At 47.7% G+C, this 26125-nt stretch overlaps 1 protein-coding gene across 14 annotated transcripts in view; it reads left to right on the top strand.

Annotated features, from left to right (window-relative positions):
- CSMD2 (CUB and Sushi multiple domains 2) overlaps nucleotides 1-26125 on the top strand; it is a 646878-nt gene that overhangs the window by 530563 nt on the left and 90190 nt on the right. For 13 of the 14 annotated variants that reach the window (XM_084963760.1, XM_084963751.1, XM_084963750.1 and 10 more), the window contains 5 exons: nucleotides 1473-1589; nucleotides 5704-5913; nucleotides 8689-8877; nucleotides 13722-13899; nucleotides 15717-15862. In XM_084963760.1, the coding sequence (XP_084819886.1) occupies nucleotides 1473-1589; nucleotides 5704-5913; nucleotides 8689-8877; nucleotides 13722-13899; nucleotides 15717-15862 (840 nt within the window). Of the gene's footprint in view, nucleotides 1-1472; nucleotides 1590-5703; nucleotides 5914-8688; nucleotides 9172-13221; nucleotides 13314-13721; nucleotides 13900-15716; nucleotides 15863-26125 lie in introns of those variants that run through there. The other variant, XM_084963761.1, reaches the window with a different exon arrangement.

Genomic DNA, 26125 nt, shown 5'->3' with positions numbered 1-26125 from the left:
TGTAGAGATCAGTGGATAAGAGAAAAGACGGGGTCTCCACCCTCAGAAGCTTCTAGTCTGGCGGGGGCAGGGGAACATCCATTTATCCAGGGTCTGCCATGTGCCAGCCACAGACCTGTCTCCTGACTGCAGCTCTCCAGGGCCAGGGTCATCACCCGCATTTTTGCAAAGAAAACAACTCAGGCTTTTAGGATTAAAAGGAACATGGCAGAGTTGGGAGTGGAAATTCAGGTTCCTGGGATGCCCCGCCACCTGTCAAGTGAAAATCTAGGCTAACCTTGGGGTAGGAAGCACGGTGAGCGGAAGGAGGGTCACGGGAGCATAGTGGCATTTTCCTTCTGTGACCTCACCAGGAGGCAGCGCCTGGTCGTCTGCAGAGTGGTCAGAAATGTCACTGGTCAGCCCGTGGCCCTTTCCCCCATTTGTCCTACAAAGGCCGTGCCCAGGATCCACTCCTATGAACAGCAGCAGGTGCCGTGAGTTGGGGATTTACTGAGCGTGCCAGCCCTGGCTCCTGAAGCCAAGGCCTTTCTGTCGTAACCTCCTAACAACCCTGTGACATGGGTCCTGGCTGGGAGAGACCGAGGTCTGAGGGAGGGGACCAGTTAGAACTTGCCCAGAGTCGCACAGCGAGTTTGGAACGTGGGGATGGCGACCCCGGGGGCCGATGCCAGAACCGCTGCTTGAACCCGGGCACTGTTCCCTTCAGGTCTGTGTGCCTGTCACCCTCTCCCCAGAAGGCACTTGTGTGGACACTACAGATGGCCCCCTCCGCTCCTTTCTCTGGCCTTCCGCGGCTGGCTGACCCCTTTCTGCTCACACAACCTTGTCCTAAAAAGCTGTAAAAAAAAAAAAAAGAATCCATGTTAACTGACCAGATGTGGTCAAGCCCCAGCCCTGCATTTTCAGGTCACTCTGAAGTCACCTCAATCAACATTTCCAATGCTCCAGCCCCTCCTGGTTGGCTCCCCATGGGATAATCGGTCATTTGGCGGAGGGTGCATGTGGAAGTTCTGAGGGCGACCCTGGCGGCTTCTCTGCTGACGACCCAGCCCCAGAGAACATATGTTTGCAAAGAGCCAGGCCTGCTGCCTGCACAGAGCAGGGACTCCATGCTTCCCCTCCCTCTTCCATCTTCCTATTTCAGTGCCCGATTGTTGATCAGACAGCGATGAGGGGAGGTTTGGGGGACAGACCACTTTGGCATCCTCGCTGAGGAAACGACCTGTGAAGGGCAGGCTCAAGGTCAAGGGTCCAAAACCTGCATTCGTGGACTGCTGAGCAGACCTAGGATATGCTTTGTTCCTGGATTTACGTACTCCCTTTGCCGTCATGTGCAGTCTTTGAGGAAGTTGACTCCTAGGTTCCTTTGGCTTCTGAAAGGGAAATTGACTTGGGAGAGTCCAGATGCTGTATGGCTCTGTACTTGGTTCTGTGCGGTCCTAACGCTCTGTCTGGTGTCACGGTCACAGCGCAGTGTGGGGGAGCAGTGGAAGACATGGAGGGGGTGATCCTGAGCCCCGGCTTCCCGGGCAACTACCCCAGCAACATGGACTGTTCCTGGAAAATAGCCCTGCCCGTGGGCTTTGGTAAGTCTTCAGGTGCCGGCCTCTGGGCTTAAAGCAGCTTTGGCTGCGGTCCCTCAGCGTAATCTTGGCCAAGTCAGTTGAGTTTTCTGCCCCTGTGCTTCCTCAGCTACAGACCTCTTAGGCAAGCATGAGAATCAATTAAGAATGGTAGAGATGAATGGGCTTGGGGAACATGAAATAGGGAAAAACCTTCAGAGATGGCCATTATTATTTTTACCATCTGAGTAATGAGCTAACATCCAGGAATGTGGAAGGAGAAATTACTCAGGGATGGTTAAAGAAGAAAAAAATCTATTTTACAGAGACTGAACCTCAACCTGTGCTTTTAACGCCGGTATCCAATTTCTCGTCCTAATTGAATTGAGCCAAGGTCAATGTGAAATTGAGTTTGCATTCTTTATATTCACATTCGAGCTGGCCTTAGAGGTTGGGAGAGGTCTTGGGGTGTGTGTGTGTGTGTGTGTGTGTGTGTGTAGATGGAGTGTGCCAGGCAAAGGGGTGGGTGGGTGCAGAGGACATTGATCTGGCTACAGAATTTCATTCCTGGTGATTCATATGTTGTGCACTGGGAATGCAGTTTAATCCCAATATTTCTGTTGACGAGATGAAGGATTTGTGTGGACAAAGGAATTTGTAGGCTGAACAGGTAGGTCATCTCGCCCAAGTCCTTGCTCTGCTCCTAGAAATGAAATGTCCCAAGGGGATCCCTCCCGCCCAGGCCTGTGATTTCCCCCAGTCTGTGACCTCAGGAATGAAGATCACCTCTTTCGTCCTTTATTATTTATCCTAGAGTGGGGCTTCTTTGTTTTCTTTTTATGGCTGCACCTGTGGCAGATGGAGGTTCCCAGGCTAGGAGTCAAATTGGAGCTGCAGCTGCCGGCCTACACCACAGCCACAGCAACACAGGATCTGAGCCACAACCGCGACCTACACCACAGCTCACAGCAGTGCCAGATCCTTAACCCACTGAGCAGGGAGAGGGATCAAACGGGAATCCTCATGGATATAGGCCGGTTTGTTACCGCTGAGCCACAACAGGAACTCCATAGAGTGGGTCTTGTGATGGAGAAGAGGCTTTCCAGAGAAAGGGATCTAACTGGACACCTCCAAATCTTACCTGTGGGGAGGGGGGAGATTGTGACCCTCAAAACACAGACTCATCTTAATTACCATCCTCTGAAGGAAACTGGGGGTGGATGATCAGGGAGCAAAATGAGGACTTTGGCAGCCTTGGGAAACTCCAGATTTTGAGACACTGAGGAGCTGGGAGACCCAGTAGCTCTGCATCCAGGCACGAGCTACAAGAACTTCAGATGATAAAGGGATGGGGGGCGCAGATCCAAAGGAAAACAGAAGTTTAAGTGGAAGGCATTACTCTTCCCTGTAATTCCTGAAGTTAAGCCACTAGAGAGCTCTTTATCTGTAAGTCCTCCAGGCAATCAGCTTCCTGCAGGGGCCAGTCACAGGGGACCAGATCCTTTGTTTTCAAGTTAATGTTGGACTCTAAACTGTCCTTAATGGTACCTGGTTTCTGCTGAAAAGCCACTGCATTTACAAAGTTCTGCCACTAGATGGAAGCAGTCAGGCAACTCGATTCTGAAATTCTTCAATCCTGAAAGAGCCCTTTTGAGGGACACGCAGCCCCAGTGCTAGGGCGGTGAACTGGAAAGCATAGCTTCCGTGGATCTGAACAAAGGCACTCACTGTTTGGAAACAATCTACATGTAAATTAATAGGAGAGTGACTAGTGTGGTTGGATAATTCATTAAATGGAATTAATTAATATGTAGTTAAAATCAATGAACTGTATCTTTATATATCAACAAGGATAGACCTTGAAAAACACAATGTTGAATAAAAAATAAGTTTGCAGAACTGTATGTGCAATACAATCACTTTCATGCAGGTGTTTAGGACAAACCAGATCTCTATGTTGAAGAATATATACATGAAACATGAACTGTGGAAGGTTATCTTCCAAATTCATGAGAGCAACTGGCTCTGTGGAAAGAAGGCCAGGATACATGAAGGGTCTCCAACATTATTTTATTTTATTGAAATAATCAGATGTAAAAAAAAATGTAAAAGAAAAATCACATAGATGTATGTACTCATTCTAAGCCAATTCGTACAGGTGATCAAATTATAAAAATTCAGATCCCTCTGTAATCCCACCATACAGAAGTAATCACCCATAGCTTAGTCTTCACCATTTAGTGTTTTTAATACAAAAATTAGAATTGGGAGTATCCGTCGTGGTGCAGTGGGAACGAATCTGACTAGGAACCATGAAGTGGCAGGTTCGATCCCTGGCCTTGCTCGTTGGGTTAAGGATCGGGCATTGCCAAGAGTTGTGGTATAGGTCGCAGACGAGGCTCAGATCTGGCGGTGCTGTGGCTGTGACGTAGGCCGGCAGCTGTAGCTCTGATTAGACTCCTAGCTTCGGAACCTCCATTTGCCTTGAGTACAGCCCCAAAAAAAGCAAAAAAATTTTTTTTAAAAATTAGAATTGTATACTGCATACTACTTTGCAGTCCAATTTTTACAATTAATATTGTGGACATCTTCCTAAGCTCAGAAATATATTTCTTTTTTTTTTTTTTTTTTTTGTCTTGTTGTTGTTGTTGTTGTTGTTGCTATTTCTTGGGCTGCTCCCGCGGCATATGGAGGTTCCCAGGCTAGAGGTTGAATCGGAGCTGTAGCCACCAGCCTACGCCAGAGCCACAGCAACTCAGGATCCGAGCCGCATCTGCAACCTACACCACAGCTCACGGCAACGCCGGATCGTTAACCCACTGAGCAAGGTCAGGGACCGAACCCGCAACCTCATGGTTCCTAGTCGGATTCGTTAACCACTGCGCCACGACGGGAACTCCCAGAAATATATTTCTATATCATTCTCAATAGTAATCTAATTTTGAGAAATCTTAGCAATAAACAAATATTAATAGCCCCACCTTTATTCTCCAAAGAATATATTAATATGTAAGTTAAGATGAGGTTCATTTAAGCTGTTGGATTGTAGGCAATCATGATTAATCAAATAAGATCTAAAAGTATAAACTTCACTTGGCATCTTAATAAAACAGATGGGGGAGTTCCCATTGTGGCTTAGTGGTAACAAACCCGACCAGTATCATGAAGATTCAGGTTCAGTCCCTGGGCCTCGCTCAGTGTGTTAAGGGATCCGGCATTGCCGTGAGCTGTGGTGTAGGTCACAGACATGGCTTGGATTCCCATGTTGTTCTGACTGTGACATAGGCTGGCAGCTGCAGCTCCAATTCGACCCCTAGCCTGAGAACTTTCACATGCCGAGGGTGCAGCCCTAAAAGGAAAAAAAATAAAACAGATGGGACAATGCATTCTTCTAATTTCTGAATTATCATAGGTTCTCTAGAAAATACCAATATTGAAGTTCGTGTCTTTTGATTGGGTGTAGTTTGGGGAGGGGAGTTTTGGCGGGGGAAGTGTTATCGTTGTTTGTTTGTTTGTTTTTGTCTTTTTAGGGACACACCCACAGCATATGGAAATTCCCAGGCTAGTGGTCGAATCAGAGCCGCCGCTGCCAGCCTGCGCCACAGCCACAGCAACACCAGATCGTTGCAGCATCTTTGACCTACACCACAGCTCACGGCAACGGCAGATCCTTAACCCACTGAGCAAGGCCAGGGATCAAACCTGAATCCTCATGAATATTAGTCAGGTTCATTACTGCTGAGCCACAACAGGAACTCCCGGGTGTAGTTATTTTTAAATGGTGGTATTTTTAAGTAAAAAATGTATTTTAGCAAGGCTATCTTCATATTCATACTAGGCATATGAATCCCAAATTAAATCAGGTGTCAACTCTGAACTTCATTTTCCATAAAATAAAATAGACGGGGACGGAGCTCTGAAATGACTATGCCTTTCCTTTTGAATGAATAATATTCTTTTAAGTTCAGTCCTGCCTGAAGACGAGACTGGACTGGATTGGCATGTGTTCCAGGGCCCTGACTGGGTGAGTCGGTGGCAGGGACACGCGGCCTCTGGCAGGTCCTTCTTTCACGAGGCGGCACGTCGGAAGCAGACATGTATTGCTTTGGGCCACTGTCCACCTCTCTCTCACTCTCAGGAGCTCACATCCAGTTCCTGAACTTCTCCACGGAGCCCAACCATGACTTCATCGAAATCCGGAATGGCCCCTACGAGACCAGCCGCATGATGGGCAGATTCAGCGGGAGCGAGCTGCCCAGCGCCCTGCTCTCCACGTCCCACGAGACCACCGTGTACTTCCACAGCGACCACTCCCAGAACCGGCCGGGATTCAAGCTGGAGTACCAGGGTGAGGACGGGGAGAGCCCATCCACCCCCACCTCTTACCCACAGCCACCCATCTTGCCAGCCTTCCACGTAGCGAAGGAGCGAGCTCGGGAAGGGCCGAGGGGTGTGGGGCAGGCCTGTCCATGGTGACATGACCTCTGGCCCCTTTGACAAGCCTTTTCCAGGGCGACAGCTCCAACGTGTCCTCTCAGTCTCCACCCCGATCCAAGCCCAACAGCCAACAGCTTCCCCTGAACAAGTGACCCATCTGTTCCCCCTCAGGCCTCCCCGAGTGTCCAACCAGCCACTTCCCCTTGGCCTTGAGGGGCTCACACTTTACCCCATGACTTCCCTGCATGTCCCCTTGAGGCTTTCCTTGGCTCATGGGCCCAGTGCCCCCTTGGCACCTGCCTGCTGCTGCAGTCCTGATGGCACACGTGGAGCCACTCTTAGTGTCAGGGCACTAAGACTTGACCTCGGCTTCCACTGAGGCTTCTCCTTAGTGATGCCCTTGACCACTCAGACTCAGCTGTCTCTGGTGCCAGGGCCCAAGCACCCCACTGAAGCCTCCTGGTTTGTGCCAGACCCAGATTCTTTAGGTCCAGGGAGCTTTACCTGACTGCGCACCCCAGCTTTTCCTTTATGCCAAGACCTGCTTCATGAAAGAGCCACCTGCCACCCCAAGGCCATTTCTGTCCAGCAGGCCCAGCTCTTGGTGGCCTTTTGCCTTTCTTCAGAAGAAATCCAACTCCTTACTTTTCTCAAAAGCCCTCCTCTTAGACACTCTGAACCTCCTCCCAGAGCCTTTCCCTTCTCTGGGTAAATCAAGTTATCAGTAGCAGCTGAAGCTACCTCTACCCACGTCTCCTTGTCAGACAGGCTTAACTTATGCCATTAAAATTTCTCAGGCGATTTTATAAAACCTTAGCAAAGGGACAAGTCATTGTTCCAAAGTGTTAGGCATCATCATTATCAATATTTTTAAGATAGAGCTTTGTTTGAAATTGGATCTGTTCTCACTGTAGCGTCTCCCTTTGGGACAAACCCAACCACTCGCCCCAAGGAGTCCTTTGCTGGGAAGGTTAATGACGCCACTTCTTCGGGTTCATGCCTGCCCTGGAGGCCCAGCCTCTCCCCTGGAAGGTGCCTCTGGTAGGACAGGATCACTGTGGAAACCATCCTGGTGCCTCACTTCAGTGTCTCTTTGTGGGAAGCCCAGCTCCTTTCCCTGGAGGCAGGTCCTGCAAGAGAGACCCGGCCTCTCTCTGAGGCTGCTCCCAGCTTCTGACACGCGGCTCTGCAGGTTCCTTGTCATTGTTGGGTCCACATTTCCCCCTGAGGCTTCTCTTTAAAGGCCCAGCTCATCCATTCAGCCACTCCCTGGGCCACAGGCTCTCTACTTCTCCTAAGACTTTCATTGACCAAATCGCCCCAACCCTCTGCTGCCACCTCTTCTTCGGCTGATCAGCCCACCCACTCTCTCTAGAACTGCTCCATCTTTTTTTCTTTCTTTCTTTTCTCTTTTTATGGCCACACCTGCAGCATATGGAAGTTTCCAGGCTAGGGGTAGAATCGGAGCTGCAGCTGCCAGCCTACACCACAAGCTGCATCTGTGACCTACACCACAGCTCACAGTAATGCCAGATCCTTAATCCACCGAGCAAGGCCAGTGATGGAACCCGCATCCTCCCGGAGACTCATGTCAGGTTCTTAATTAACCCACTGAGGCACAGTGAGAACTCCTAGAATTGCTCTGTTTTTCAAGAGACACCCAATTACTTTGACGATTTCCCAGCGAAGCCTGTCCAGTTCTTCCCTGGATGATACTGGAAGGAAATACATAACATAGCCACTGTCACAGAGGGAGTACTTAGGAAGTCAGCTTTGTGATGACTGTTATTTCTATGGTTAAGGCACGTGATGAATGCACTTGGCTGCATGGAGCCTACACTTGGGCTCAGCTACTCCTCCGAGAATTTCCACCATAGGAACGCTCCATCTGCTCCCACACTGATTTCCTATAGGGCGGGCCGATCCCTGTCCTGTGCATCCAGTTAACTGAGGGCTCAGCTCTGGATCAACTGCTCAGTGAATCCCTCAGTGATGTGCCCCTGTGGACCAGGCTTCAGCTACTTCCACTAAGGCCTCTCCTTCTGGGGCAGGTGCCCTCATTCTCATGGAAGCAACTTCCTTGTTCTTTGGAGGGACTTCCTTCTATGACAGTTACATGGTCCTTTTACCCCAGCGATTCCCTCTGAACAGTTGCTCTCCTTGTCACAGGAGACAAGTTTCTCTCCTCCTGGCAGGTTCTAATCTCCCAGACTCCGAAAGACCCCACTCAAGTCCTCCCTGAACTGCTTCCGGCGTTCGTGATCTTGGTGGTGCTTGTCATGACTGAATGAGATAAGCAGCATGAAAGAGCCGAGGTCAAGGCTGAGCCTCAAGGAGGTGCTCAAAGAATAATGGTTCAGGCCAGGCTTGTCTTCCTGGAGCTCCCTTTTCCCATGGAAACAATCAGAGTAGATAACACTTTCTGAGCTCTTACCGCGTACCATGCAAAGAGCTACATATATATTATCCTACTGAAATGTGACAGTAACCATTTTCAAAATAAGAAAACAAAGGCACAGAGAACTTCAGACACTTGCCCAAGACCAAAAGCTAGAAAATAGCAAAGGCCTATGAGTCCACATCTTGGTTCTCCACCACAATGCCAGCTTTCTGGCACTGCTGTGTTCTGGTCGGGGAGAAAATGCACTGAGAAAAAAAAGTAACCTTCTCTCTGGATCTTTTCCAGCCTATGAACTTCAAGAGTGCCCAGACCCAGAGCCCTTTGCCAATGGCATCGTAAGGGGTGCTGGCTACAACGTTGGGCAGTCTGTGACCTTCGAGTGCCTCCCTGGGTATCAACTGATGGGCCACCCTGTTCTCACATGTCAGCACGGCACCAACCGGAACTGGGACCACCCCCTGCCCAGGTGTGAAGGTATGTCCCTCCCTCATTCCTTGTGATTCCTTGTAGGGATACTGGTCCAGAGCAGTCCTACCTTCCACCTGCTTCCTCATGGGATCACCCATGCTGGGAGGCCTGGCAAACCTTGTCCATCATATTTTCATATGGATGAAGAGGGTCCTGGGGACAGAGCTCTGGGCCAGCACTTGGGAAGACGTGGAGGAGATCCGGGTCACAGCCAAAGGAACACATCCTCGGCTCTTGGGAAGAGCCAACTTCGTGGCAAATAATGTGCCCAGTCAGAAGGAAAGACTGGGAGTTCCCGTCGTGGCGCAGTGGTTAACGAATCCGACTAGGAACCATGAGGTTGCGGGTTCGGTCCCTGCCCTTGCTCAGTGGGTTAACGATCCGGCGTTGCCGTGAGCTGTGGTGTAGGTTGCAGATGCGGCTCGGATCCCGAGTTGCTGTGGCTCTGGCGTAGGCCGGTGGCTACAGCTCTGATTCAACCCCTAGCCTGGGAACCTCCATATGCCGCGGGAGCGGCCCAAGAAATAGCAACAACAACAACAACAACAACAAAAGACAAAAAAGACAAAAAGACAAAAAGACAAAAAAAAAAAAAAAAAAAGAAGGAAAGACTGGTGTGCTGAGGGGGAGAGAGTTAATCATGGCACCTTCCCAAAGGGAGAAGAGGATGAAGCGTCTTTCTAGAAAATTCTTGTTCCTCTCTTCACACCCCCAGCTTAATCTCCTCCCCCTGTGTGAGCCCAGAGGGATCTGAATTGACAATATCAGGGAGCTAGAGGCGGTGCTTTCCTGGGTCTTGGTGAAGCAGAACCAGGACAGAGAAAGATCAAGACGTGCTGCCCCTCCCCCATCTGCGCAGCTCAGTCCCACGTTCCTTCCTTCCCATGCTGGGGGCCCAGCATTTTCCCGGAGGAGAAGCTGGGATTTGTCTCGAAAGAGGAAGGTTCAGCAGGAGGACAGTGTCATCCAGGAGACAGTGCCCCAACTGTGGAATCAGATCGCCCTGGGCTTCACCCCCAGCCGCTCCACCTCTCTGACCTTTGGTTTCTTCCTTAGTACATCCAGGCTTCTCATCTCCTCTTGGTAAGAGCTGAGAGGGTTCCGGGATGGCTCACGTGACACACCCATCCCGGTGACTGGTGAGCTGGAGGTATTAGCTCTCCACAGACAAGGAGACCTTGTTTGCAGAACTGAGCTGTCCTGGTGTTGGAATATAAGATCACAATTTGTTTTGTTTTGTTTTGTTTTGTTTTTTAGGGCTGCATGTGGGGCATATGGAAGTACCCACGCTTGGGGTTGAATCAGAGCTGCAGCTGCTGGCCTATACCACAGCCATAGCCGCCTGCATCTTCAACCTACACCTCAGCTCATGGCATCTGCGACCTTCACCTCAGCTCATGGCAATGTCAGATCCTTAACCCACTGAGCAAGGCCAGGGCTCAAACCCGCATCCCCGTGGTTCCCAGTCGGATTCATTTCTGCCGCGCCACAGCGGGAATTCCAAGATCACAATTTCTAGATCTTTCAGCCCCCCAGTTGGTTTGTCAGATTTTCAGAACCATCCTCGTGAGTAAGCAGTCCGTCATTCTAGAACTGTGAGCGGGTCACATGCTACATGACGCGCTTTGTTGTGGACTTTTTCCTTTCGTTCCCTTTTTGTTCCTTTTGACGGTGTCACAGCAGAGAGGAAAGAGCAGAGCTTCCTCCATCAGATGTTTTTTGAGCCAGAAGCCCTTCTCCCTCTTGGGAACGCTCTTCCCTCAGCTTCTTGGATGCCCTTTTCTCTTGCTTTTCCGACTACCTTTCTGCTTGTGCCAACTTTTTGGTTGTCTTTTTCTTTGTCCCTGAAGGGTGGTTGTTCTTTGAAGTCTCTTCCCAGACTCTCTTCTCTCCCTCCCATCTCCAGATGCCATCTGTGTCTGCAGCCTTTACCTCCTTCCTGGCATCTTCACCTGTACTTCCTATTCCTTACTAAATATCTTCGTTTAGCCAGAGGCATCTAAATCCCAACAGATTCAGGAGTTCCCGTCATGGCTCAGTGGTTAATGATTCCGACTAGGAACCATGAGGTTGTGGGTTCGATCCCTGGCCTTGCTCAGTGGGTTAAGGATCCGGCATTGCCGTGAGCTGTGGTGTAGGTTGCAGACGCGGCTTGGATCTGGCATTGCTGTGGCTGTGGCGTAGGCCGGCAGCTACAGTTCTGATTCGACCCTTAGCCTGGGAACCTCCGTATGCTGCAGGTACGGCTCTAAAAAGACAGAAGACAAAAAAAAAAGAAAAAAAAAATCCCAACAGATTCAAAATGGAAGTCATCTGGAGTTCCCGCTATGGTGCAACAGGGTTGGCAGCATGTCTGGAGCACTGGGATAAGGCTTTGATCCCTGGCCCAGCACAGTGGGTTAAGGATCTGGCGTTGCCACAGCTACAGGGTGGGTCACAACTGTGGCTCAGATCTGATCCCTGGCCCAGACACTCTGTGTGGTGCAGAGCAGCCAAAAAGGACAAAAAAAAAAGAAGTCATTTATCCACCATTGCACTGAAATCCTCATTTCAATGAATGAAAACCTCTGGTCCCCTGGTTCTTCACCCTCAGTCTGGCCCCGTCCCTCTCTCTCATCCAGCATATCCACCAAGTCCTGCTCATTCTACATCCTGATCGCCCTTCAGAGGCATCCACTTCTCTCTGTGCATGGCTTCTACATAATCCTGGCCTTTTTTTTTTTTTAATTTTTTAATGATTTTCATTTTTTCCATTATAGTTGGTTTACAGTGTTCTGTCAGTTTTCTGCTGTATGGCAAAGTGACCCAGTCACACATACATGTATCCATTCTTTTTCTCACATTATCCTCCATCATAAATGACTAGATACAGTTCCCAGTGCTACACAGCAGGATCTCATTGCTTATCCATTCCAAAGGCAATAGTTTGCATCTATTAATGCCAGATTCCCAGCCCATCCCACTTCCTCCCCCTCCCTCTTGGCAACCTGGCCTTTCAGATGAGGCTCCTCCTGGCTCCCGGCTTTCAGTCCTGGGCCCCTCAGTCCACTTTTCAGATGTAGAGAGAGGGAGCCTTGGAAGCCAGGCACACACTGCAGACCCTCGCCTGCTCCGAAGCCAGCAAGGCAGTGCCAGCTCCCTTGGGGTAAATTCCTACCCCCTTCATGGGCACACAGAGTGTCCCAGGGCCTGGGCCCCACTTACCTCCCAGGACCCTCCACTCTCAGGCCCTGCGTCCCAGCTTGGCCGAAATCCTTTCCGTTTTCCACATACTGTGCTCGCTTGCCTCTGGTTCTCAGCGTGTGCTGTGCCTCCTCATGGACTGTTACCCTTCTCTCCCACCTTACCTGTTCAGCCCTTGTCATCCCTCAGGTCCCAGTCTAACTGTTATCTTACTAGGCATCACTCCCTCCCCCTCACAGGACCAGCCGAGGGGTCCCCCAGGTGTTCCGGTGCCATTCCACGCCAGTACCATGCTCCACGCTGGGCTGGAGATGCCTGTACACTGGGCGGCATCCCAGTGGACTGTGAGTCCACATGCCCTGGTACCCTTGCCATCCTTTGCCTCCCCTGGCCATGCCTGGCACTGAGTGGAGGGTCCGTAGTGGAGGAGGCATGGCCTGTCCACGTGCACCCCTTTCAGGATGCATTCACAGTCACAGGAACCCTAGCCTCTGCTTGGAGGCCTTGGGATTCTTTCCTCTCAGTCCTCTCTGCCTCCATCCGTATCCCTGCTAGATGCCCAGGCCAGCCAACGCACTCATTATCCTGCACCAGTCTTTTCTTGGCCCGGAATCTCTTGTTATTCTCCTCCATGGAGAATTCCAGGACTCTTTATCTCCCTACCTAAGGCCTAGATCAAGGTGAGTCTGAGAGTGGGTATTGCTTTGGGGAGACGGGAAGGTGGGGAGAGAGGACCATATCTGTGCATTGGATGCCTTCTCTATGAACATCTCACATGCATCAGCTTATCTGATTGGCACCACAATCCCACGAGCAGGGAATCTCAGTCCCATTTTGTAGGTGAAGAGAGAGAGAGACTACTTATCTCAGGTTATCTGGTCATTTAATGGGTTAGCCATAATTTGAACCTGACCTTAGCCTCACCACAAGGATATGCAACTCTTTTTTTTTTTTTTTTTTTTTTTTTTTTTGGTCTTTCTAGGGCTGTTCGCACAGCACATGGAGGTTCCCAGGCTAGGGGTTGAATGGGAGCTGTAGCCGCTGGCCTATGCCAGAGCCACAGCAACATGGGATCCCAGCCGAGCTATACCACAGCTCATGGCAACACCAGATCCTTAACCCACTGAGCAAGGCCAGGAATTGAACCCACAACCTCATGGTTCCCAGTCGGATTTGTTAAACACTGAGCCACAATAGGAACTCCAAGAATCTGCAACTCTTAAGACCAAAGTACCATTCCAAAACTCCTGGCGAAAAAAGAGAAAGAAGGAGATACTATCATAATTTCTTACCACTTTCCAGTGAAAGTACTGAAGCCCCAGTGCTGACCTTCCCAGGAAAGTAAGGGGGTAACTTTGGTGTGTCCTTCCTTCCAGACAGGCCTCTTCTATGAGAAAGAAGAAGAGGAGTGCCCGGGGCTGAGGCCGGCCCACAGAGGCACCTGCACTGAAGGTCAAGGGCCAGGACGCTCGGGCCATGGTGTGCTGCATGGGGGGGGAATGCCAGGCCCGGCCAGCCTCAGCCCCGTCTCCTCCTCCCGTCCCACCTCACCTCCTGGAGCAGAATGATTCATGCTGGGGGTCAGGACTGCATCAGGAAGTCACCTGAACTCCCCAGTGGGGGAGTGATCTCCAGCGCTCACCTGCATTGTGTCTTCTCTCTGGCAGTCCCCTGTGGCGGGAACATCACCTCTTTCAACGGCACCGTGTACTCCCCGGGCTTCCCCAGCCCCTACTCCAGCTCCCAGGACTGTGTCTGGCTCATCACCGTACCCATTGGTCACGGCGTCCGTCTCAACCTCAGCCTGCTGCAGACAGAGCCCTCCGGAGACTTCATCACCGTCTGGTAGGGCCAGCTGCCATGCCATCGAATTGCAAAGGGTCGTCCAGAAAACCAAGGGCTGGACGGTATTAAATAACTGTCAGCCTCCCGGGTCTCAAATAAACACGGTGGGATGAGGACTCAGCTTCAGTTAGTTTTATGACTCTTTGAAGGGAAGGGAATGGCAGAGTGGTGGGTCCCAACCTGAAATCCTGCTGGGGGTCAGTCAGAGTTACCAATGGGTGTGAGCAGACTTTTCTCAGTATTTCCAGAGTCCAAAGCAAAATTCTGCATTTATTGAACATCAGCTACCCAGACGAATGGAAAAGCTTTGGGTGGGAGTTGCCATTGTGTCTCAGCGGGTTAAGAACCCAACATAATGTCTGTGAGGATGCGGGTTTGATCACTGGCCTCACCAAGTGGGTTAAGGGTCCGGCCTTGCCGTGAGCTGTGGTGTAGGTCATGGATGTGACTCAGATCTGGCGTTGCTGGGGCTGTGGTGTAGGCCGGCAGCTACAGCTCTGATTTGACCCCTGGCCTGGGAACTTCCATATGTTGCAGATGCAACCCTAAAAAAAAAAAAAAAAGAAAAAAAAAAAAAAAGGAAAGAAAAGAAAAAGCTTTGGGTGGAATTTTGTGAAGTCCCACTGCTCATCCTATGCTGAGCCATTGCTCACAACAGACCTGTCTCAGTGATGGAAAGGTTCCAGATGTGTACTAATACAGCAGCCACTCTCTACACGGCTACTGAGCGTTCAAATGTACCTAGAGTCACTACAGAGCTGATTTTTTTTTTAACTCTATTTATTTATTTATTTTCTTTTGTCTTCTGAGGGCCGTACCCATGGCATATGGAGGTTCCCAGGCTAGGAGTCTGATTGGATCTGTTGCTACCGGCCTACGCCAGAGCCACAGCAACGCCAGATCCGAGCTGCATCTGTGACCTACACCACAGCTCACGGCAACGCCAGATCCTTAACCCACTGAGCGAGGCCGGGGATTGAACCCACAACCCCATGGTTCCCAGTTGGATTTCGTTTCCACTGCGCCATCACAGAAACTCCCAGAGCTGATTTTTAAACTTTACTAAATTTTAAATAATTTAAATGTAAATAGCCACCTGTAACCTAGTGGTTACCAAACCTCTGTGCTCTGAGTTACAGAGTTAGTGTATTTTGAGTTACTGTTAAACTGGGAATGTGAATTATTAGTTGATAAGTACACTTTCCTAGACAGTTTTTTCCCAAACCACTGACTCTTTGGACAAAAATATACTTAGAATTCCACCGTGTGGAGGCTCCAGGCATCAGCAGGAGGTAGCAGGGCTCTCAGAGTTTCCAGGGCTGGCTAACTCTAACCAGGCTGCCCCCAACTGAGTTCCCACTCAGTGTCCAGCAATGACTGAGAACAAATGGGGAGGACTAATAAGGCTCCAGGGAGGAAGCCTTTGCCCCAGGAAGGCCACACAGTATGTCTCTTTGCTTGGGGGACAAGGGAATGGGGCTGGCCTGGACAGCAGCCTGAGCAGGGGTACCTCCACTGCAGCCCCATCCTCTTGATGCAGGAAGACCTGCAGCCCTGCCCCATGGCTCCTGCTTCTCCCAGGAGAGTGCTGAGCCAGCATCCATTAAGGAGGCTGCTCTGGTGAAGAGTCCAGGGCATGAGGCATCAATGTAGGCTTCACTAATTCTATCAACTTTGTTGGGAGAGGTGCTCAGGGCATTGGGTGTTGGGTGCAAGGAGAGTTGCAGCCAGCCCCTCACTGAAGGCCACTGATGCACCAAGTGGAATAGGCAGCTGTGGTGTCACGTGACAAGGCAGGACCGTCCTTCCTCTTACAGGGATGGGCCACAGCAAACAGCTCCCCAGCTTGGAGCCTTCAGCCGGAGCTTGGCCAAGAAAACAATGCACAGCTCGTCCAACCAGGTGCTGCTCAAGTTCCATCGCGATGCGGCCACCGGCGGGATCTTCGCCATAGCCTTCTCTGGTATGCGAGCCGGGCCGGAGGGGGAGGGCCAGGCTCTCAAGTCCGGGCTGGGCTCCACTCCCAGCTCCCGCTTTTGTCAGTTGTCTGACTTGGAATGAGTGACACAGCCTCTCTGTGTCCTCAGGGTTATGAGAATTCAATGTGCAGCACCTATGTGAGAGCTGCTGGCACAGGGCTCCATAAATGTGTTCTCTCTCCTTCACACCAGAAGGGCACAGGGGCCCATGACACTGATCCTTGGTGCCAAGTTCAAGTTGAGGGGCAGCAGAGTGAGGCTTCTTATCTGTCATTCACATCAGCCCTCCGGGCTGGGTTGTCTGTTTAGCTGCACCCCACCTTGTCCCTCAGCACATTCTGGAGGATTGTCCTGCTCCAAAGGGATCCGGGGCCTCTGTCAACCCCACAGGAAGTACTGTGCATAAAGAAGTCATGGAGGAGTTCCCGTCCTGGCACAGCAGAAACGAATCCAACTGGAACCATGAGGTTGCGGGTTCGATCCCTGGCCTCGCTCAGTGGGTTAAGGATATGGCGTTGCCATGAGCTGTGGTGTAGGTCACAGACGTGGCTCGGATTTGGTGTTGCTGTGGCTGTGGCATAGGCCAGCGGCAGCAGCTCTGATTAGACCCCTAGCCTGGGAACCTCATATGCCACAGGTCTGGCCCTCAAAAGACAAAAGGAAAAAAAAAAAAAAGAAGAGGAAGAAGAAGAGGTCATGGAGAATTCAGATGGAGGAGCCTGAACGCTTCAGGGTGCATATGTCCTTATCGACAGCCCGTTTTCTTCTGAGTCCAAGGTTATGGACCTGGGTATCTTCTCATTTTTATTATAGTGGACACAGCATAACAAACTTATAGAAAGTTCTCTTGGGGCTTGTGCCCAGCCATGAAATACAGCCCCCGTGCTTACAGTTTGCAGAACATGACACCTGTTTGGACTGGAGATCAAGAAAGCTTGACTTTAGTCCTGGCTCCACCTTGTGTATCTGATCTTGTGTAGGTCTCTGCCCAGCTTAAGACTTTAGTTTCTACGCCTGAAGAACAGGGGGCTTGGAGTTGGTGACCTCTAAGAATTCCATGAGGTAGTAAGGCAGACTTTGTTACCCTCGCTTTACAAACCAGGAGTTAGGGGTTCCCATCATGGCTCAGCAGTAATCAACCTGACTAGTATCCATGAGGACTCGGGTTCAATCCCTGGCTTCTCTCAGTGGGTCAGAGATCTGGCGTTGCCGTGAGCTGTGGTGTAGATTGCAGATGCAGCTCAGATCCTGTGTTGCTGTGGCTGTGGTGTAGACCGACAGCTGCAGCTCCAATTCAACCTTTAGCCTGGGAACCTCCATATGCCGCATGTGCAACCCTAAAAAGAAAAAAAAAAGTATAAAAAACAAACTAGGAGTGAGGGCCAGGAAAGGCAGGAGGGCTTGTCCAGAACCACACAGACGGAACTGGGAGGAAAACTCAGGCTTTTCAGCGCTGCACTGCCTGCTCTGGCTGGACCATGCGGTATTGTCACATTTATAGAAACTTGAGTGCACCCAGCCCTAAGTCCTTGGGAGAGGTGGTGATGTCATGACAGAAAGAGACAGAGAAACAAGACTGTGAGAACGTAGGCAGCTGCAGCCACCATCCCCGGGGAGCTGGGCCAGGCGAGCGTGACATGGAGCTGAGACCCCAGCCCCTCCGTCAGCCTCCTACCCGCACCCCCCTGATGGGCCCACTCTCGCCCATTGATGGGACCCAGGCTTTGAAGGCCATGTCATTTCAACTCCAGCTGACTTGCCCACAGAGTGGCAGCGTGTGGACTCCAGAGTCACACAGACTTGGGGTCACATCTCTGCCACATGTTAGCTGTGTGACTGTGGGTCTGTCACTTTACCTTCTGAGCCTTGATTTCATTATCGCAACAGGGGAATCGTATCAGTACCTAACCTCACAGGGTTAAAAGAAATCATGCATGGGAATGCTTAGCTCCAGACACAAGACTATAAAAGGTGCTCGATAAATGGCACGTGTAATCCTCGTCGTCGTCGTCCTTGTCATGATCATCGTCATTATTAGAGATGAACAGGATCCGTATGACATCACCCCAGCCCCAGGCCAGCTCTCTTGTTCCTGCTCTTGAGCCTCCACCTGTGCCAGGACCAGGTGAAGGAGGCCCAGCACTGCCCTGGGCCAACCTGATTTCTGAGTTCTCCCGGGTAAGTCTGCCCAGGAGACCACTTCCTTCTGTGTGTGCTCTGCCCACGGGGCCCCACCGCCCTCAGATAAGACATGGGACTCAGGTGCTAGCCCGGACCTGGTGGTCCAAGGCCTCCTGGACTAGAGGAGCAGGCAAGGGCCTGGAGGAGAGAAGACCCACTGCTAGGCTCAGGCCAGGGGGCTCGAGTGGGAGAGGCACTGTGCACGGGGCCAAGGGAGCAAGAAGCATGTTCTACCCACGCATAGGGCTTTTGACAGATCATGGAATATGGCAACATGTAAAAAGTGTGTGTAACATGCACGCGCAGTTTAAAGAAGAATAAGATGAACACCCTTCGCTGAGCCTTAAAAAAAGAGCACAAGTACCTTTGACGCCTCTGGGTGCCACCTCCAACGTGTTACCCTGCCCACCCCACAGGTAGCCTGGGCCCTGAATTTTGTGTCATCATTTATTGCTTTTCATTATAATTTTACTCCTTGGGTGTATGTCTCCAAAGTATATCTATTGTTGGATTTCATACGTTACTTCTCTTTGTGTTTAATTTTATTGGAGTATAGTTTACTTACAATGTTGTGTTAGGTTCATATGTACAGCAAAGCGATTCAGTTATACATGTACATATATCCATTCCTTTTCTTTCAGATTTTTTCTCATATAGGTTGTCACAGAATACTGAGTAGACTTCCTGGTGCTACACAGTAGGTCCTTGTTTCTTATCTATTTTACACATAGTAGTGTATATATTTTAATCCCAATCTCTTAATTTTTCCCTCCCCCCAGCATTGCCCCTTTGGTAACCATAAATTTGGTTTCAAAATCTTTGTGAATGAGTTCTTTAGTATCATTGTTATTAGATTGTACGTATTCATGATCTCATATGCTATGTGTCTTTCTCTGTCTGACTTAGTATGATAATCTCAAGGTCCATCCATTTACTGCAAATGGCATTATTTCATTCTTTTTATGGCTGGGTATATTGAAATGTATATATGTACCACCTCGTCCCTATCCATTCCTCTGTTGGTGGACATTTAGGTTGTTTCCATGTCTTGCGTATTGTAAATAGTGCTACAGTGAACATTGAGGTGCATGTATCTTTTTGAATGATGGTTTTCTCCAGCTCTATGCCCAGGAGGGGATTGCTGGATCATACAGCAGTTCTCTATTTAGTTTTTGAAGGAACCTCCATACTGTTCTCCATAGTGGTGGCACCAGCTTACATTCCTACCAATTGTGGGAGGGTTCCCTTTTCTCCGCACCCTCTCCAGCATTTCTTGTTTGTAGACTTTTTGATGATAGTCAGTCGGACTGGTGTGAGGCGACACATCATTGTAGTTTTGCTTTGCCTTTCTCTAATAATTAGTAATGTCGAACATCTTTTCATGTGCTTTTCGGCAGTCTGTCGTCTTTGGAGAAATATCCATTTAGATCTTCTGACCATCTTTTAATTGGGTTGTTTCCTTTTTTTGATATAAAACTGTATGATATGTTTGTGTATTTTGGAATTAATCCCTTCTTGTTTTGTGTTTTTGTATTTTTTATTTTCTTTTTTTAAATTTTTTATTGCTATTTCCCCAATACAATTTTTTTCTACTGTGCAGCATGGTCACCCAGTTACACATACATGTGTACATTCTTTTTTCTCACTTTATCATGTTCCATCATAAGTGACTAGACATAGTTCCCAGTGCTTTGCTTGCAAAGATTTTCTCCCATTCCATGGGTTGTCTTTTCTGGTGTGTGTGTGTGTGTGTGTGTGTGTGTGTGTGTGTGTGTGTGTGTGGTTTCCTTTGTTGTGCAGAAGCTTTTGAGTTTAATTAGGTCCCAGTTATTTATTTTTGGTTTTATTTTCCTTACTCTAGAAGGTGGATCAAAAAAGATATAGCTGCAGTTTATGTCAAAGAGTGTTCAGTGTATGTTTTCCTCTAAGAGTTTTACAGTATCCAGCCCTATGTTTAGGTTTTAATAAACCCATTTTGAGTTTACTTTTGTGTATGGGGTAGAGAGTGTTCTAATTTCATTCTTTTACATGTAGCTGTCCAGTGTTCCCAGGACCACTTACTGGAGAGACTCTCTTTTCTCTGTTGTATATTCTTGCCTCTTGCATGTTTTTTCTGTTGTGTAAAGAATTGTTAAATAAGTGTTCTTCTGTGATGTGCTTTTTCTCACTTGAAATTAAGTTTTTGAAATTCGTGCTGATGCATATGACTAGACTTAGATCATTTTCCAAAGCTGTATAGTATTCTGTCGTGTGAAAATGCAGTGATTTATCTAGTCTACTGTTAATAGGCATTTACATTATTTTATTTCAAAAAGCAGGCGCATTGTTTTACATTCCTTCTTAGGGACTTGTACAGGAGTTTCTCTAGAGCATAAGCCTGTGTGGAATTGCAAGGTTGTAAGTCTTCACATATTCAGTTTTACTAGGTAATGCCAAATTGATCTCACAAGGTAATTATAACAGTTTACACTCTTCCTAGCAACTGAGGTGGAGATATTGTGGTTCTACATCTTTGCAAACACTGGATTTTATTGGACTTTGTAAATGTTTGGCAACCGGGGGGATAGCAGTTCACTTTTATGTTGATAATGAGGATGAGCATCTTTTCATATCTTCATTGACTATTCATACTCCCTGTTCTGTGAAATGCCTGCTCCCCATATACAGCTTCCTTCCTCCAAGAAGAGAGAGACAACAAACAAGTCGACAAATAAAATCTTTGCAATTTATAATAAGTGCTATGAAAGAAAGAAATAAGAGAAAACAAAAAGGTAGAGAATCTATTTCATGTGGAATAATTGGGGAAAACTGGTCTTAGGAGGTGATGTTTTAGATAAGAACTAAAGGAGGATGGATTCCAACTTGCAAAAAGTAGGGATTGGGAATGGGGTAAGGGAAAGAATGTTTGCTTTTTCATAGGCAAACATTAGCCCTAAATAAATTTCTTTTCATATAGGAACCAAAAAGAAGTACCTTAAAGAGAGAGATGACAATATTCTACAGTATTTTTTAAATGACAAAATAGGGTTTGAATTGCAGGAAAAAAAATGCCCGTGGAAGCATATAGTTTAGGAAATAGAAGTAAATCTTGGAAAGCATCTGCTTCCAGCGTAAGAGTCTATGTAACATGGACTTCAAATAAGATGTCACTGGCTAAAAGAGTCATGAGGGAAGGGGAGCTGAATCTCCTCCCTTCCCTTCCTGAACATCTGTTCTACAGCTGGTAGGTGGAATGAAGCAAAGTAGATATCCACGCCCTCCATCAGGAGGTGGCCCAGGCCAGGGAGTCAGGGAAAGAAGGGAGTCCACCCTGAGGGGCAGCCTTGCATGAGGAGTTGGAGCCCATAGAGGTGAGAATCTCTGTAGGGACAGGGACATGGGGTACCAGAGCTCCAAGCAAAACAAGGGGCAGGGTAGTGGAGCCCAAGCAGACTGAGGGGGACATCCACAAGGGGAGCAGTCAGAGCTCAAGGGAGGAGTGGCAGCTCCATATGAAGAGGGAAGAGGGCGAGGACTTGAAAATAATGAAGGGAAGTTGCTAGTAAAGAGATCCCATGACCAAAGAACCAAAATACTAAAATAAAGTATTTAGGAGAAGAATGTGATGGATGGAATAGACATAATCAAACAAAACTCCCTGAGATGAAGGGAAACCTGTGGGCATAGAATAAAAGAGCTCCCTGTAAACCAGGAGAAATTAAAAACAGCCTGGCAAGTTTTCCAAATTACAAGTATTAAGAAAGGGTAGAGGAAAGCTGCTAGCATCCAGGTTGAGAAAGTTAACTACAAGGAGCCCCCCAAATCAACAATCCTCAGATTTATTATTTTTGACATTTAATCCCAGAAAATAAAGGAGGCATTTGTAGAGATGTTGAGAAAAAAAAAATTGTGGGAGCTTCACGTGTGAAGACGAGAGAGCATCATTTGCAGATATCCAAGAGCTTGAAGTTAGTGTCACCCATGGTCTCAATCTGAATTGTCACTCAAGGATGTAGCCACCCAATGCAGGATGAACCAGAAACTCAGTATAGAGGAGCTGTGTCAAAGAAAAGATAAAAATGGGAAGCACTGACTAGCTAATCATGGATTTAAATCTGATAACAATATAGATCCAAAACAGAATGCAAATACTATGATTCTTTTTTTTTTTAGGGCGACATCCACAGCATATGGAAGTTCCCAGGCTAAGGGTGGAATTGGAGCTGTAGCCGCCAGCCTACACCACAATCCATAGCACACCAGATCCAAGATGCATCTGCAGCCTGCACCGCAGCTCACGGCAACCCCACCAGATCCTTAACCCACTGGGTGAGGCCAGGGATTGAACCTTCATCCTCATGGATACTAGTCAGATTTGTTACTGCTGAGCCACAGTGAGAACTCCAAATACTATAATTCTTTTTTTTTAATAATGATTTTTATTTTTTCCATTATAGCTGGTTTACAATGTTCTGTCAAAGTTTAAAAATAATTATTTCTTATTAACAAATGTCCAAGGAATTAGAAGAGGCAGATGAAAAATGAAATTTCTTTATCATCCATGAGGTAGAATCAATAGAGATGGTATTCAATTATTGATTTTATAATTAGAAAAATAAGAGTTCCAAGTATATATTTTACTCACTAATAACTTAAAAATAGATTATAGCACTTCCAAATTGCTAAAAGAAAAAAATTAAACAAAACATAACTTGTATATAAAAGAAAATAAAGGACCTCATTGCCTATCCATTCTAAATTTATATGTATGACTGGGTCACTATGCTGTACAGCAGAAATCGACACAACACTATGAATCAACTATACTCTAACAAAAATAAAATACAATTTTAAAAAATACCAGTCACCAGAGGAAAACAAGAAAATTTGAAATTGAAAAGAAAGGAAACTGTATAGAAACAAAAGATACAGAAAGTACAGGATCAGCAGAAAATAAAATAGTTCAAATATTATGACAAATGTGAATTTATTAAAGCCCAATTCCCTTTTAAAAATAAAAAGACTCTAAAATTAGACTAAATAAAATATAACCAGATTTTCCATACCAGGAATACAACTAAGACCATGTGATGGCTTTAAAATAAAAGGCTGGGTGGTGCTGTGTTTAGCAAACACAAACAACAACAACAGTCAAAGAAAAGAGTAGCATTCAAAGAAGAAAACATTTAATGGAAAAGGCTGATTCTTTAATCATAGGGAACAATCTTTAATGATAATTTTTAAATGATAATCCTATTGGGAAGGTCATAGGGAGAAGCCCACTTAATGGTGGACAGTCAGAGAATACACATCCCAAGGTTAATTAATACAGTGGGACTGGCTACAGTCAAACATTTTTAGGTGTCTGCACAGCTCATAATGATCTCCACTGCCCCTCTCACTCAGGCACCTGTTTGTGCATCATGACTCCTCTCCATCTACGCCCCCAACCCCAGTAACAGTAGCCAGAACTAAAGGTGGGCACCTGACCTGACTCCAGTAGGGATTCTCAGATGCTCTGTCTTGGGAACTTGAAATTGAACCTGAGAGATACTGCTTCTGCCTGGACGCATCTCCTGAAGAGAGAAGGTATAAATGCAAGTGCAGTGGATTGCCTGTCTTCTACTATCCATGGAGAACCAGAAATAGAAAAGTCCGATGTGCAGAAAGAGAATTGCTGAGATACGTGGGAAAGTTTCCCAGGTTCCCAGTGGCCATTCCCTTCTTCATCCTCTGCCTTTATGAAGTCTGGCCCCAAATCCACCCGGGGGTCCGCTCTGCTCTGAGAATTTTTTTGGCTTCGTTTACCTTGAGTTGATTTGTGTTACTTACCCCCAAGATTCCTAATTAACAATGCCCCCCCAGTCCTATTTCTGGAAATTGTGCAAAAATATGTGCATAAAGATATTTCTTGACGTGCTATTTGTAACAGGGTAATTAGAAACAATCCACATGTAACATAATAGGAAATTGGGTGTGCAAGTTATCTCACACACACATGGAGGGAAATACAGTCATTTAAAATCATTCATGTAGGAGTTCCTGTCATGGTACAGTGGTTAACAAATCCGACTAGGAACCATGAGTTTGTGGGTTCAGTCCCTGCCCTTGCTCAGTGGGTTAAGGATCCGGCGTTGCTGTGAGCTGTGGTGTAGGTCACAGACACGGCTTGGGTCCCACGTTGCTGTGGCTCTGGTGTAGGCCAGCGGCTACAGCTATGATTGGACCCCTAGCCTGGGAACCTCCATATGCTGCAGGAGCAGCCCCGGAAAAGAAAAAAAATCATTCATGTAGAATAAATATCATTAATTAAGGGAAATGTTAATTATACATATTCAATAAAGAAAAGCAAATAATCTGGGGGGCTCAGAGGATGGTATAACCAAAGGATGCGGTGACTATGGACTCCTAACTGAGATCACAATCACCTTCCTTGTGAGGTTCTTGAGAAAGAGATCTACAGGAGCAGCGGCAAAGGAAGGCATTTTAATATCCACTGGGCTTGGAACCCACATCCCAATGCAGAGCCCAGGGTCATCAGGTGAACTGAACTGATCCATGTGAACCACACTTGTCCCTAAACTAATTTGGCTTTAAGAGCTTCAGAGATTAGGTCAATCCAACATACCCATCCGCATGAGGGAGAACAAATCCAACAAGACTCAATGAGAAAGAAAACAACATGCAATGAATGACCCACCATGGCTACTGCTGAGCTGACAGCTGCTTGACCTAAGAAAAGGAGCCCTGTCCACCAGGTAGCATGTTAACATGTGCTGGAGTCTGATAAGCTGGATCAGTCCCTCACCCCCAGGGGAGCAAGGGGATGGGGACAAACAGAAGCAGAGGAGTCTTGGATGTCCCCCTGCCCTCGAGTTCTGTGGCAGTAACATAGTAGATACAGTGTGTGTTGGGGAGGGAGAGGAGTTGACTGTTCAAGATCGAGAGTCATACACCGAAATGCTAATGTCTTGTTGCTTTTCAGTATTCCACCAGCTTTCTGCACTGAGCAGAACTTTGTAAGGTTTAAAAATTAATTTTAAGAATTCCTGCTGTGGCACAGTGAGTTAAGAATCTGACTGCAGCGGCTCAGGTTGCTCTGGAGGCTCGGGTTCAGTCCCCAGCCTGGTGCTGTATGTTAAAGGCTCCAGTGTTGCTGCAGCTGTGGCTCAGATTCAGTCCCTGGCCTGGGAACTTCCATATGCCACAGGTGTGGCCATAAAAAAAAAAAAAAATCAGGAAATCACCTGATCAGACTAATAACCACAAAATATAAAATACGCAGGCTGTGTTTAGGTGGAAATTTCTTGTTTTATTAATTAAAATTGATGACTTTCCCCTGAGCGCTCTAAATTGTGTGAGGGCAAGGACTGTGTCTATCTGTTTACTTTTGCGTCGTCAGCATCTAACAGTGCCTGACCCGGGGCAAGCCCCCCCCCAATTGATAATCATTAAATTGATTGAATTACAGAAGAATGAGAGCACCCAGGGTTGGAGAAACTGACACTCTGTGGATGGTATTTGTTGGGGCAATTTTCCTGGAAAGAAAACTGGAAGCATGTATCAAATACAGGCCTGGCCCTCCCTGACTGATATTAAATCAAGGTTAAACCTGTTTGGTTACCCCAGGAGGGCCTCTTGGTTTTAATACTCACACTTCATAAAGATATGTGTCACTCATTATGACATTCTTCAGCTGACACGCCCGTAGAAAAAAGTTAAATCCTCAAAACGTAATACAACATTTTAATTAAAACCACATGCAGGAAAAGTCTTAAGTGACATGCCAGCCGCAGTGGGTAATCTTTCAAAATGCCATGCGAACATCTGGAATGTGTGTTTCATGTCCCCTGGCTCTGAAAGGTATCACAGTGATGCTCGGTGTGGAGGGTCCTCTGCCACACGGCACTGCCCCAAGCAGGTTCTCTCTGGGTCTTTCCTGTTGAGCCCTTGTTTCTGCCTAGGGTTTCTGTCTCCAGCTGAAAAGTTTGCACTGTGCCCTGAAAGTTTATGGTGCAATATACAATGCATAGAACTGCTGTTTTGTCACAAATATACCAATCATTGGGTGATCATGAAGGGGTGCT

The sequence above is a fragment of the Sus scrofa genome, chromosome 6 (assembly GCF_054392235.1).
Source record: "Sus scrofa isolate SSC_HxYL_T2T_F1_AM1 chromosome 6, Sscrofa_HxYL_maternal_Yorkshire_Landrace_v2.0, whole genome shotgun sequence".
NCBI classification, from domain to species: domain Eukaryota; kingdom Metazoa; phylum Chordata; class Mammalia; order Artiodactyla; family Suidae; genus Sus; species Sus scrofa.
The sequence above is the reverse complement of the archived record's forward strand: the minus strand, read 5'-3'. Positions and strand labels throughout refer to the sequence as shown.